The 14,777-nt window shown below is 36.3% G+C and overlaps 1 protein-coding gene across 15 annotated transcripts in view; it reads left to right on the top strand.

The window, feature by feature from the left end:
* LOC111869672 (kinesin-like protein unc-104) overlaps window positions 1-14,777 on the top strand; it is a gene marked incomplete at its 5' end in the record, with an annotated part of 73,241 nt that overhangs the window by 12,841 nt on the left and 45,623 nt on the right. For 11 of the 15 annotated variants that reach the window (XM_033753515.1, XM_033753514.1, XM_033753519.1 and 8 more), the window contains 7 exon segments: window positions 1,711-1,833; window positions 3,461-3,594; window positions 4,972-5,284; window positions 5,395-5,436; window positions 8,512-8,714; window positions 9,770-9,884; window positions 14,163-14,335. In XM_033753515.1, coding sequence (XP_033609406.1) covers window positions 1,711-1,833; window positions 3,461-3,594; window positions 4,972-5,284; window positions 5,395-5,436; window positions 8,512-8,714; window positions 9,770-9,884; window positions 14,163-14,335 — 1,103 coding nt within the window. 15 annotated transcript variants of the gene reach the window in all.

The raw sequence follows: 14,777 nt of genomic DNA on the forward strand, positions 1-14,777 counted from the left end.
TAACATGAGATTGAAGAAAATTATGTACTGAAGACCTTCACATCTTATTCTTAAGATCTAATATTTTTAAGATAATTAAATAGAGAAGTATAAAATAGATGGGAATATAAAACGTGGGGTAAAAATAAATACATTAAAATATTGGTACTGAAGGAAACGAGGTCATTTAGCTGAAGATGGAAGGATAATATTAAAGTGGATCTCAAGAAACATAGGCTGTAAAGAAGCTAATTGGATTAAGCTGTCCTAGGATATGGTTCAGTATCATGTTATATGGTGACAGTAATGAATCTTCAAGTTCCATCATAGGGAATATCTTCACCAGTTTAAAAACTGTTGTTGTGGAATTAATTAATTATTCAGTTTAATTTAGTCAGTTGACCAGTAATTAGTATTTTTTGTATTCCTGTCCCTAGCAAAGGCATCACAATTTTTTAATGTTCTGTGTATAATGTTACGTACAGAAAAATTGCCTAAATCAGAGCACGTGCATGTTAAATATTACTTGCCTTCTCTCATACATCAGCAGCTTGTTCAGAAAACTAGTTCTTGTTTCTAAAATGCATATAAACATAAGCTTTTTATGTGCTTTTATATATGATATATGGTACCTTATGTGATAAAGAACTTAACTGATGCTTTATTTGAAAACAAACTGGCATATTCTATTAAACTCCATTCTTACAAGTTTGATTAAATGTTATTCATCACATTTCTCATGTTGCCATGAGTTTTGCTGTCTTGACATGTACAGTACATATAAGAAACTTAATGTGATGTACTTATTTTCTTACTGTTACTATTACTGTCACAGGCATAACTTTCCATTTTGCAGTCCAGTCACAAGTAGAATGTATGAATGTTAACCATTGCTATACACTAACAAAAGTCAGCTTGATATGCTCAGATGTTTGAATTCATTGGTGAAGTTGACTGATGGACACTTCTGTGTCTTGGCATGACATCGAATTGCCTTATGCTGTTCGGAAATACATAAGCTGTGGTAGAAACACAGATGCCATGGAAGAAAATATGGACTGGACATTGTTTCATGCAGATCTTAAAAGTAAAGTTATTTTAAAACTAGGCACTTCGTGAATTTTTGCATGTTCAATCAAATGTGATGCAATCTTTTCACTGCATGCAACACATTCACACTATGGAAGTGAATGTATAGAAAGCTAAGTATATGTTCATGTCTCATAATCATAATTCAGGACAAAATAATTATTTAAAGGTAGCTAGTAAATTCCAAATTTGTGAAAAGTTTAAATATTTGAGAATTATAATAACAAATCAAAATTACATCTATAAAGAAACTAATGGAAGTTAAAACATGGAGATTTCTTGCCACCATTCATTTAAGAAGCATTCTGGAAACGGTTTTATTTCATATCTGCATGAAACATATTTCTACTTCCAGTTCAGTGATGAATTTTTTTCAGTATCATCAAACCACATGCCTACATAGTTTTATGTTGTACTTGCTTCCATTACAAATAATGTGGTTGAAGATGTACTATTTTATATTTTAACATGCAATCAGCCCTTGTCTGGAGCACATTTTGGCTGCAGAAGAATGTCCTCTTCCCCAGGAATCAGTTCATATATTTCATCTTTTGTCCCATGCTGCTGTAATGATATGCTTTTGGTGTTACTTTGGAACTCAAGAAAGTTTTATTGGTTGACTGTCTGGATGCTGTTCTGCAGGGGAAGAAGGTATAGGAATGAAGGTTGTGAAACGAGACAGTGACCGCCAGCTTGTGGCTCCAGCATCCACTATTGCTGAAGAGGCAGTGGATCAGTTGCAAGCAAGTGAGAAGCTGATTGCTGGTGAGTGAAGTACCATTCAGTTTGCATTCATATGAAGTACCTTCAGTTCATTCTTAATCCGCAGAAGTAACCATTCAAAATTGTGTTGATGGCATTTGGTTTTTTAAGCTGGGATTCTAAGTAATGCTGCCAAACAAGTAGATATTTACATGATTAATGGAGCATCTCCTACAAAGTAGTGCATTGATTGTATAAGTGCCTGTACATTTAGCAACACCATTTAGGTTCCTAGTTAAAAAATCAAATAGCATCATCATAATTCTGAAAGGGTGACATTTCTCAGGTTCTGTGATGGACTGATTATTCAGAGTATTCACAGTTTGCACAGATATTTATTTTTTTTTAAATTGCAGTCAAAGTATTTTAAGCCTCTGATGTTAAGTACCCACCCAAACAAAATAGACCATTGAAGGTCGCAGTGCTAGGTACTCATTCTCATAAGTACCCACCCAGTCTCCTATCTGTTGGATATTATGGTCTATTTTCCTGGGACAACCAGCAAACCATCTAAATCTAGTGCCCCATAGATGCCTTCATGATATGGTGCTATTAGAACAATTTATCTTTACATTTTACGTTTTGTACTGGAAAACGTTTCATATATTGTCTTGTGCTAATACTGATCAGTGTAGAAAGTTTGTGCATATTTGGATGGAATTAAAGTTGTGCAAATTTTTTAAGTTCTTTTGAAATGTCAGTTTTCATAAAAAAGTTCAATTCATCCAAAATTTGTTCTCTGTATGATGTCAAGTTAAGTTTCAACACAACTTTTTTTGTTCCACACTTCCTTATGACTGACATGCAGAGATTCAAAGCATACCAAATCTCTGCTTACAAAATTTTAAAGGCTTTGTATGAGGTTATGAAGAGAAGCTTGATAGGCATTCTTCTGAGTGTAAATATTCTGATTTGTTAAATGAAAGAACATGTATTGCATCCAAAACTACACAGGCGTTTCTGAAAATTCATGAATTATAACACTTATGGTGGTTGAGTAATTTGCAAATGATGCTTTAATTCATGAATCAAATTAACAGTTCTAATGTATTAATGAGCAGGTTTAGGTAAGTGGTAATTTGTCAGTATCATTGCCTATCTTGAATGAGGTTTATGATCATTTTTCATAACTCTGTCAAGGTTCTGTTTTGGTAGTAATTGTAGGCGATAACTTGTACTTCCTTCCCAATTCATCACTTATCATCCTAAACCATTCGTATTCAATTTCTGCACTTAATACTATATCATGAAATAACACACCAATAAATTAATCACTGAAGAGTTCTATCATCTGGGATATAATGCCATGTAGTGCATTGAAATTCACAAACATTTTAGAGGAACATGTTGCCTCCATCTTCAGGGTTGAAGAGTAAGTCAAGCAAGAAACCAACATGAAGCAAGCAGAAAGTAGAACAAATTCCTTGCAGAGACATGAGATGATAAAAATTTGAAGGACCCTTGGAAGCCAACCCATCACTTTTCTATCCTGAAGATGGAGGCAGTATGTTTCTCCAAAATGTTGGGTAAATTTCAGCAGACTACACAGCATTATATCCCAGAAGACAGAAGTCATAATAATTACAGCTGCTAGGACCTCAGATCTTACAGTTAATCACTGTTATTACAGAACTGAATGAAACGTGGGAAGAGAAGTTGAAGCGCACAGAAGCCATCAGACTGCAGAGAGAGGCCGTGTTTGCAGAAATGGGAGTTGCAGTTAAGGAAGATGGAAACACAGTTGGTGTCTTCTCTCCGAAGAAGGTCAGCGCATTGAGAGTTTATGCACATGTAACTAGCCCGTGGTTTGGATTTTCATGACTATTTTCTATTTATGGTACCACAGGATTGTGACAGAGAAACTTGAATTATTGAGAAAGATATGAGAAGCGCAGAAAATATAAGAAAGTCCTGTGTACTAAGTATTTCTTGCTCTGAGCGACACTTTCCCTTCTGGTTATTTATAATGACCCTGAATGGGGGACTGATTATGAAAGGTTTGCTAGAAAAGCTGAGAAGTAGTCATGGTCTGTTTTAAGGCAGTTATCACGGCATTCACATGAAGGAACTGAAGAGAACTATAAAAAGCAATTAAGATAGCCAATGTCTGAATCAAGAATCAAACGTGAAGTTTCCCAAATGTGGAACAGGAGCGTTTACTATTGAACCATAATGTTCTGCTGGTTTTGCAATAAAATTAAGTATTGAGAATGTTTATTATGTTCATACCCCACTGAAGCCACTGTTATGTACACTGGAATCTCCATTTAATGTTCCACAATTTAAGTTTTCAATCATATTTTATTCAGTTTGTCTAACAGTATATGTAGAATTCTAGGATAACTGTACAGTTTCTACAATTATGACTTGTTTTGGCCATTCATTTTTTCTCCCATCATCAGGCAGTACTTATGCAGTTTCTCAACTCTCCTATGCAATTCCCCTTCCATTGGCCAATGTTTACGGTTCGGGAAGGTCCTGTTGTTTACAATGGAGGTTTTTAGTTGTAGATTTAACAGATATTGTAAATTATGTAAACCTTTGTCCTGGTATTTCAAAGGGTATGCATCATTCGCAATACAGATGTATTTTTAATTTTGCAGATTTTGCCTTAAAATCTGTATATCTGTTTCTATCATATAACATCTAATTTCAGAGTTCCCAAGTCAATCTGAGCATTTAATTTCCTCCATTTAAGATTTTCCTCAGTTTAGTGTTCAACTCCATTGATATCCAAGGAAATCTTAAATGAGGATTTTACTGCCTGTTTTCTTTCAGCCCTTATGGTACCAAATCAGTTATATCAGTGGTAAAAGAGTGTATAATGAACGAGTATCAGTAAGATTGATCCCCTGTACTTGATATGCTCTCCACCCCCATTTTGTTTTACTACACAGGTGTCAGATGGTAGAAGTGAGGAACTAGGCGAGCAGTGACAGGAATTGAAATTCAAGAAATCCCATTTTGTTCAAAAGAAAAAATAAATTAAAATTCAGTACTTTTTTTATGCAAGATCTTAGGAGGCTGTCACTGAAGGGTTTAATATGCATTCTGCTCCCAGTGTTACAGAAATAATCTCTGAAATTTCTTTACTATGAGATAATTAGTCCATATTATCATTTAGCTAATAATTTCTTGCAGACTCCACATCTTGTGAATCTGAATGAAGATCCTTCCATGTCTGAGTGCTTACTGTACTACATTAAGAACGGTTTCACTCGTGTTGGCTCTGCGGAAGCCAATATTCCGCAAGACATACAACTCAGTGGTTCCCATATTCTGAGTGAACACTGTGTCTTTGAGAACCATGAAGGAGTCATCACAATGACTCCGCAGGAAGGGGCACTCTGCTATGTCAATGGCAGGGAAGTAAAGGAGACTGTTGTCCTCAAGACTGGCTCTCGGGTAATCCTTGGCAAGAACCACGTCTTCAGGTTCAATCACCCTGATCAAGGTATGTTGGAACATTGATATCTGCAGTGATTTTATGATTTTACAGCTACTAAACACTTGATTAACTTTACAGATCCATCTAATTGTGAATGCATTTGTTTTTACTTTCAGCACGTGAGCGTCGGGAGAAAACATCACCAGCAGAAAATCCAGGTATGAAGAAATGTATTTAAGCACATGTTATAGGAACGTCCGTTTCATCATGCTTGAGAACTGTTTTCTTATTTAGCCCCCTGCGATCCATGAAATATGATCAGAGTAGTTACCGGAGATACAGTGTCACAATACCATAAATATCAACATGGAAATCATTTTAAAAGCATTAGAAGCATTAATTTGGAAGTAATGTTAAAATATAGGCTGCGCCATAGTCCAAGTGGTTAGTTGCTGGTTTCCCACTGTGGCAGCCCAGGTTTGAGCCCCAGTCTGGTCATGTGAGATTTGTGATGGACAAAGTGGCACTGGGGCACGTTTCTTCCAAGTACTTCAGTTTCCCCTACCCATCTTCATTCCACCAATTTCTCCAAAGTCACCATCATCTGTCATCTGGAGCTGGTACAATATGCCAGTAGTGGCTGCAGTACCAAGTGGACTCAGTCTCACCCCACTAAGAATAATAATAATGTTAAAATATGAATATTAAATGTGTGAGGATGTCCCATGATCATACTAAAAAATTGCTAGTTAACTAAACTAACTTGATGCAACAGAATCCTTCTTGAGAAGCTAATAGTCACCCAGCTACCAAAGGAAATCTCTGCTTTTTATGGAACATGGCAGTAGTCAGCAAACTACAAATAAATGTGATGAAACCAAGTCTCTGGGAATGATGTTAACATAAATGGAGGGTCTTTATGAAATTATGTGCAGAATAAGTTAAGAAAATTATCATCGGTATTTTTTTCAGGATTATTTGTAGTGTTTTTATTTATTTATTCTACAGAGAACTGAAAAATAATATACTGGAATGTAAATTTGTAATTTTATGTACTGTTCTGTATAGCTGTCTTATGTGGGAGCTTCAAGGAAAATACAGAACTTTGAAGTATTTAAAACAGAATATTAAGGAACATATCTATGTTGAAAAGAATTTAATTAGCTACAGGCTGAAACGACTTGCACATGGAGATATTGTATGTCTCAAACTCTTCATATGTAAGTAAAAAAATAAAGTAAAGCTATCCCTGTAACAGGCTGTGAAGGCCCATAGGGGTGTGAGACGTTAAGGGTCCCACATTACCTTGACAATCGGCTCAAAGATGGCGGTAAGGTTGTCAGCCTTACGCGCCGGCCGCGCTTCACTCCCCAGGAAAATTATTTAATTAATTCCTGGTACTTATTTCTGTTAGAGGCTGAGTAAACCCCAGGGCCTAGTGCGGCCAGAAGGATTAGATCAATTGAAAAAAATCCAGTGACCTCGTCGGGACTTGAACTCGCGACCTTCTGGCTTGTAGCATAGTACCTTAACCACTTATGGCACTGTTTATATAAGTCGTTGAAAATGTAATGAACCTATACAATGGGGAAACCAGTAAGTGTATAATAACCGTGGTTTTGAAACCTCATTCAAAAAAGTCATTTGGAAGATGAGAGGGTAAAATTACATAGGTTTTAGTGAAGTAAGTAATGGTGATTTTTATCATATTGAACTTATTCAACATTAGCTGCAACGGTGTTCGCTGAAGTACAGATGAACTTTTTAATGCATGAAGGCTGTCCATTCAGTAGTAGGAAGATTGCTGTGTACAACCCAGCGTGTACTGTCATCAAATTTCATTTCAAATTGTTCTTTAAGCAAGTCTTGCACTTGTCTCAGAAGTTAATAATCAGAATTACCATGCAAGTGTGTTAAAGGATAAAAACAGGAAGTTATGAGTGAACTTATGATGCATACTTTTCTTCATGTCTTTCATTCTACATATTTAGTGAAGGTAGCAGTAATTATGAATTAATAATTATTACATTTAATTATCAGTTTTATGCATAATTTCCAATGTTGGGTGTTTGTTGAAGATACATTGCACAAATGTTCCTCCCACCTCACAGTTATGTGAATATTGTGTTGTACATTGTCCATTGTGTGGGAAATATTTAATGTACACAGAATTTTGGAAATTGGGTCCTTTTCTGAAGTAGTCTGTATGTTAATTATACCCTAGATGGGGGAAGAGGGCGCAAAGTACCATAGTTGGTTGAGGCACTGCTAAAAGCTAGATGGTCACAGGTTCTGTTCAAATGAGGTCACTGGATTTTAAAATTGACCTGATCGTTCCATCCTCACTATGGCCTTACAGTTGACTCAGTCTCTAACAGAAATTAATACTAGGAATCTTCCTGGGGACAAAGACAGTCGACATATAAGGCTGTGACACCCTCGAGCCTTGACGTCCTGCAATCCTATGGGCCTCCACAGCCTGTTACAGGGATAGCTTTACCTTTACCTATATACATAGATAAGGGACAATGTTCATCTGATGAATCAACCATTGTATCAAACATTTGAAGTCCCCACCTTGCAAATTCATGTGGACATCGTGTCGGATTCATTGGTGGTAGAAGATTAAATGGTACAAAGCTGGGATGATCTCCATGACATGACGATCATACCAATTTCTGTGAATGTCTGCCATTTGGTTCAAAACTGTTGGAGGAGGACAGATATACAGATGGGCACACGAACTTAATGGTACCATAAGACTAACTCCCTAACTGCATGGAACAAGGTCTTTGAGAAGCTGATAGTCACTTGACTGAACAAGAAATTTCCTGACTTTTGTGGTACCTGAAGATTCATTTCTCTTCACAGGAATTTATTACTGGTCCCTTTCCATAGCCAAATTAATCCAGTCCTTGCCCTTCCACCCTGTTTTTTAAGATCCATACTAATGCTATCCCCTCATTTATATCTAGGTCTCCCAAGTGGTCTCTTTCCTTCAGGTTTTCCAACCAAAATTCTACATGCATTTCTCCTCTTTTCTATCTGTACAACATGCCCTATCCATCACATCCTCCTTAATGTAATTATCCTAATTATATTTGATGCAGAATATACATCATCAAGCTTGTTGATTTCCTTCATTTTTCTGTTACTTCCTACCTCTTAAGCTCTACTCTTAAGCCCACCTACAGTAAGTCATTATTACCTCATACATTAAAGAAAGCAGGCTAAAAAGGGATTTCTTTTCCCTGTCGGTTTTCCATGGACAGTCAGTTTTTAAAATGTTTCAGCTCCAGAATGCATTGAAAAAACTTCTCCAGCTCAGACTCCAGGAAATGGAGAAACTGTGGACTGGAACTTTGCACAGATTGAGCTGCTGGAGAAACAGGGCATTGACCTAAAGGTAGAGATGGAGAAGAGGCTCCTTGTGCTGGAAGAACAATTCCGAAAGGAGAAGGAAGAAGCAGATCAACTCTTTGAAGAACAACGTAAGGTGAGGCCATCATGTAGCTTTACCTGTTTAAAGTTTGAGAAGTAAACTAAAATTTCTTGCATCGTTACTGCAAGTTGTGTAGTGGTCTTTCAATTAGCACAGATTTTCTACACAAGAGACACCAAATTGTTTTATTTGAGGAGCCTGAGGACCTTCAGCATACTTGAAACCTATATTGTATCATCCCAAATGCTGGGTTGAGATCACACTGCATGTTTTTTTATTACTGGTGCATAGACAGATGGGATAACAGATAAACAAACATACTGACATGACGGCTGAAGGCTGGAATAGTGGAAAAAAAGAGACAGACGTTGCTAGGCATCGGCGCAATAAACACGACACTGTATCATATCTCAGATAGTTAGATACCATATAGATCCATGTTCAGTCTAGGACAGTACATGTAAGGCTATTAAAGAGACAGTTTTTCCACACCTTCTGAAGTTTTCCCTTCAGTACCCAAAAACAGGAACATCTAAAGTATTTGATGTTCAGCTTGATTACTTGCATATTTTCATTCTGTCAGTGGTCAATTTACAAGTAATTTCTCATGGACCTGTATAGCTTATCTGGTATTGTGGAGGTTGCTGAAGTGAAGAGGTTATGATGACTAGAAACATAGCTGAGCTGAAGGAAACAGTACATTTCTGGGGGAAACGTCTTGAAATAGAGCCATCTGGGAGACCAAGAAGATGATATTGGGCTTTGGTATTATCCGTGATGAACCTTTGGGTTGGTTAATTATATATTTCATCCATACTAAGTCTTAACTTTAAATAAGGCGGTTTTTAAGCTCTTTCAGACCATGGACCACTTACTGCATGGGCCTTCTTTGGCAGACCACTCAAATATTAAACAAAACATTTTAAGAATTTTGAATGAAAATAATATTACAATTTTTCTATGCAAATCGGATGTTTATTTATACATAAATATAATGCAATGACTTTGAAAATGGAGCTGAACCACTTGAAATTTTTTGCTGACCAGTTTTGGTCCACAGACAGTGAGTTTGGGAATCTCTGTTTTAAATTAATGTGGTCATTTTCTAGAGCTATGAAGCAAGAATTGATGCCCTTCAAAAGCAAGTGGAAGAACAAAGTATGACCATGTCCATGTACAGCTCATACACACCAGAAGACTTCAACAATGAGGAAGATATCTTTGGTTAGTACCAAACACCAATTTTACCCAGTGCCATAGCAAGGTATTTATGAGTTTTACACCAACACGTATACTTGCTACAGAAGTCAGGTGACATGCACCTTATAAACATAATTGATAAGAAACTCTGGTATACCAATGTAAGCTAATCTTGGATATGCAAGCACATCATGTGATGAGTCATGTGTCTTGAAATTTCTTTTGTAGAATTTTCTGGGCGATGTTTCTCTGGAACAGTGGTAAGCAATGCTGGTATGTGATTCATCTCTCAAAAACTGAAGTATTTAAACCATATTTCAGTAAAATGGCCAAAGATGTAAACAAAGAAAAATATGTATTTGGAGATTTCAGAATGTCACAGTATATGTACAAATACATGTAGAATAGAGACAGCGGCAAAGTGAGCTTGAATTTTCTGTCTGTCATCCTGTATTTCTTTAAGTAATATCACTTCCCACACTCTCATATAAAAGTGAAACTTGGGTTAGGATGAACAAAAATATTAGTATAACTGAATTAGTAAAAATAAATTTTTTTAGAAATATCAGGAGTAGACAAAGTTATAAATAGTGATTTGTATTGAAGGAACTAGCTGTTTATTCACTAAATTAAAGAATGGATGACTACAAGGAGAAGAAGACGATTACAGTGGATAGAAACTGAGTCTCAAAATATGCTGTAGTCTAATCCACAGAGAGCAGAGAAAAAGATCAACTCTTCCTTCCTTGACATTTTACTGTGAATGTGATGCCCAACATAATGTATTTGAAGTTTATGTTTTCTTCAGAAGCTCTCTCTATATAATGTAATGATGGTGCCTCTTCCAGACAGTTAAACTTTTGTCTTTAAAGTGAGAGGATTGATCATCTTTTGGGCATTTACTGTCCATTTAATTTTGTCATATGTCTACTAGAAGATTGTTCTTAAGCACTTGTGTCTTGTATTAATATTTGTAATTTTTCTTCTATGACAGACTACATATTCTGCACACTGTATCATGCCACTTCTGAACTGTAGGTTCTTGTAACCACAATCCAACTGCATGCAAAAACCTTCTGCTATCCTAACATGTTTGAAAGCATCTGTTATTCAAGTTTGTATGTCTGCTGTTCATACAGACCTTGCTATGGCACTGTATTATTTACATTAATGGAATTCTTATTAATAATCTTGTCATGCATTTATACTGCATGAAAACTAATATTTGTTACTTATTTTTTACTTCCTGAATGTATAATTTCACACTGTAAATATTGATACTGTTACTTCATGTTAAGATAAATAACATTAATATCTTCTACCGAGACAGTGCCAGATTTTTAAATTTTCATCCCAAGTTTTGTTGATATTTAATTTTAATTAATTTTGTAATTCAGCATTCATTGAAATAATCTCACACTAGAATAAGCATGTTTATGCTGCACTTTTGTTCCTGATTTTGAATGTTTTTAACCATGCTAATGCATCTTCCTTTTGACTGATCAATTTTCATTATTATATTGGCCTGTATTTAACAGTAAAATATATCAAGAAGTACTTAATGAAAGTTACTGGGTTTCAATATGAAGACTGGCAGTCAGTCTATAGGTACTGTGTGTCTGTTGTACCTGTTCTCAGCTATTTTTGCCATCAGTATCCCAATAAGTTTTTAGCATCTTACTATAACACGTACACTCCAGATTTTTATATTTGACATTAAAGTAGATTGGCAAAGTGCCTTAAGGTTAGGTGCTCTTGATGGTTTATTTTTATAGGCTGAAAATATTCCAAGTGTACAGAAATTGTTTTCTCCATGGAATTTATGCTCAACAATTTCCCATTGAGGTTGCAATGGACTTTAGATCATTATATAAAGGTATACCCAAGCCTAATATTTTTGTACAATATGTTATAAAAATTTGTTTATTTTTGGTTTATTTAATGACATTGTATTATTAAAATTGTAGCAGACATTACTTATACATTGAGTAGTAAAGTTCTGTCAAGGTTTGAAGTTGAATTCTGCCTCTTAATTGACTGATGATACTCTAAACTTATATCCTAGAGGTGCCTCATTTGAGTCTCAGGTTACTGGCAATGGGTTTCTTCAATCTCTGCAGGCAGCTGTTAGCAGATTACAAGGGAAAGTCAATTAGTAAGTTAAAAATGTATATAGAACTTAAACAAATAAGAGTACTGATTTGAAAAATGCTTTCTTTCTTTCTTTTTTTTTTTTTCAACATAATCTCCCTGTACATTAAGGCACTTGTCCCATCATTTCACAACCCCCTGAAAACCAGCAGCATAAAATTCTTTGGGCTGCTGTTGGAACCAGGTGTGTTCACACCTACCTCATAATGCATGACAGGTTAGGTTTTCACAAAGTCTGTGCACGATGGGTGCCGCTCATGCTGACCCCACAACACAAAATGCAAAGAATGGGTCTGGCATTGCAGCATCTCATTCAATACCACATGAAGGACACAATATTCTAGCCCAAATTGTCACAGGTGATGAGTTTTTGGTTCACCATTACCAGCCCGAGACTAAGCGTGCATCAGTACAGTAGTACATCAGTAGTGGAAACATCCTGCGTCACCTGCCAAAGAAAAGTTTAAATCCTCCAGGAAAGTGATGCTGTAGAAAGCTGTAGAAAGGGAAGTCACCGCTCGAGTCCGACAGCAGCCCAAAGAATTTTATGCTTTGGTTTTCAGGGGCTTGTGAAATGACGGTACAAGTGCCTCAATGTACAGGGAGATTATATTGAGAAATAAAAGCATTTTTCAAATCAGTACTCTTATGTGTTTAAGTTTTATATCCATTTGTAACTTACTTATTGACTTACCTGCGTATCTTAAATAGGCCATGTCTGCATCCTTTCATGTGCTTATCTAATCAGCAGCCATGATCACTTTCCAATGATATTTAATATTCTGTAGCTTCTGCAGTTGAAACAGCTTTGTAAATGACCTAAGAATGAATCAATCTAAGAACTGTGATATTCAAACCTTTCATAGCAATACCAAGATCATGGTCTTCTGAAAAATGTGACACCATGTAGTTTAGTAGCTAGCTACCAAAATACATGGAGCCACGTTCCAGAAAGCCATAATCTTGAATCTGCAAACTCCTGCTCTTACTGATATGGAGGCTGGATTTCTTATGGACATCTGATCCTCTTTTCCTTTCCAGTGGGATGTGGGTGTTCTTTTGCTTTTGCTTTTGCTGTATTAATCTGCATGCAGTAACCATTTATGCATTGCCAGGACAGCAAATGCAGAATGTCTTGTGTCTTTTTTGTGACCAAGGAAGTGTTAGGTGGGAGAAATTATGTATGGTAGCTCAGGTTACAATATTAGATTCAACTTAAATTTATGTATATTTGATTTTATGCAACTGAGACAAAAGAAAGAAGAGGAAACAAGGAAAGTAGATGTTTAGAAATGTTATTGTTTGAGGTCTTCATTCTTGTTAGTGATTAAATCAAAGAGATTTTTTGACAGACCAGATGGGTATCCCAGTTTTTGGAAGCAAGAAATGGTTGCAGGATCTAATAGAGAACATTTTACAAATGAACTGCTGGAAAGATTGAGATGAGTGTGATCATATATTGAAATTGATCATAAAAAATAGTCTTCAGTGATATGAACAGGATTAAACAGTTCATGATTTATTTCAGATTATGTGTTAGAAATGTTGTTGGATTATAGTACCAGATTTTAGTCATTGATTTACTTAGACTTATTGTTAGAAAAACTGGATAAAAGTCAGTCAGTAGCAACTGCTGTAGGAAATGAATAAATCACAGAATGATGCATAAGTTTTGGAAAGAAAAGGAAAACCATAGAAAGTTTGTCATGGCCCTTTGGCCCAGAACTTATTAACCTGTAAATAAATGTTTAATTCTTTGGGAACATTGTCAGCTTAGAATGAAATTAATCAGTAGTTGATCTGCAAGACTCATAGAAATCACTTGGAGCCAAAAATGAAGACCAAGTTGTGAGTGGACTCCTGTGAACACAATCATGAACCTTTGTGTTCCATAAAAAGCAGGGAATATCTTGAGAAGCAGAATGACTGTTAGATGCTCAAGAAGAACTCTTCTTGAATTTAATAGATTACATCAGTTAGTTGGGGTATTAGTAGGACCAAATGCATGAACCCAGACTAATCCATTTGTCCATCTTCTTAACACTGAAATTTCATTCAAGTACTTCTGTGCTATATTTAATACATTAATCTCTTTTCTTTGGGTCATGCTCTGTGTTGTTGTCTGACTGTGATTGCCTGATGGCATTTCAGTCAACCCCTTGTTTGACGCAGAGTGCAACTGGAGTGATCGTGAGTACCAGTTGGCTGCATGGGCATTCAGGAAGTGGAAGTTCCATCAGTTCACTTCACTGCGGGATGACCTCTGGGGAAACGCTATATTCCTCAAGGAAGCTAATGCAATCTCTGTTGAGCTGAAAAAGAAGGTATGTTCTTTGGTGCCAATCATCTTGTGTAGAGCAGGCTCCCAGACTCTTTGCATCTAAAGTCTGCTTGTATTTGCTCAGAGTGAAAGTACTAAAATATGTTCTTGGCTGTAAGATACTTTCCTGTTTCTGTGACTGTTGAACTAGCTAATGGGGGCACAGGAAAATAGTTCCTTTGCCGTGCCAGATTTTAAAGCTTCACTTATTAAGAAAGCAGTCTTCTGGGATTTGGCACCGTGTATATGTGGTGTTAACCGACGTTTCGGAGGAATGTATCGCCTCCATCTTCAGGGTAGAAGAAAAAATATAAGAAATCTGCAAGCGAAGAGACTGTGAGAACCGGTAAAAGCAGACTGTGTTGGAAATATACACAGCTATATGTGAGCAGAGAAGGAAGGGGGAAGGGCAAGTATACAAGTGAAAACAGTAGTGTGGGAGGGGG

Source organism: Cryptotermes secundus, unplaced genomic scaffold (assembly GCF_002891405.2).
Source record: "Cryptotermes secundus unplaced genomic scaffold, Csec_1.0 scaffold1072, whole genome shotgun sequence".
In the NCBI taxonomy this organism is placed as follows: Eukaryota; Metazoa; Arthropoda; class Insecta; order Blattodea; family Kalotermitidae; genus Cryptotermes; species Cryptotermes secundus.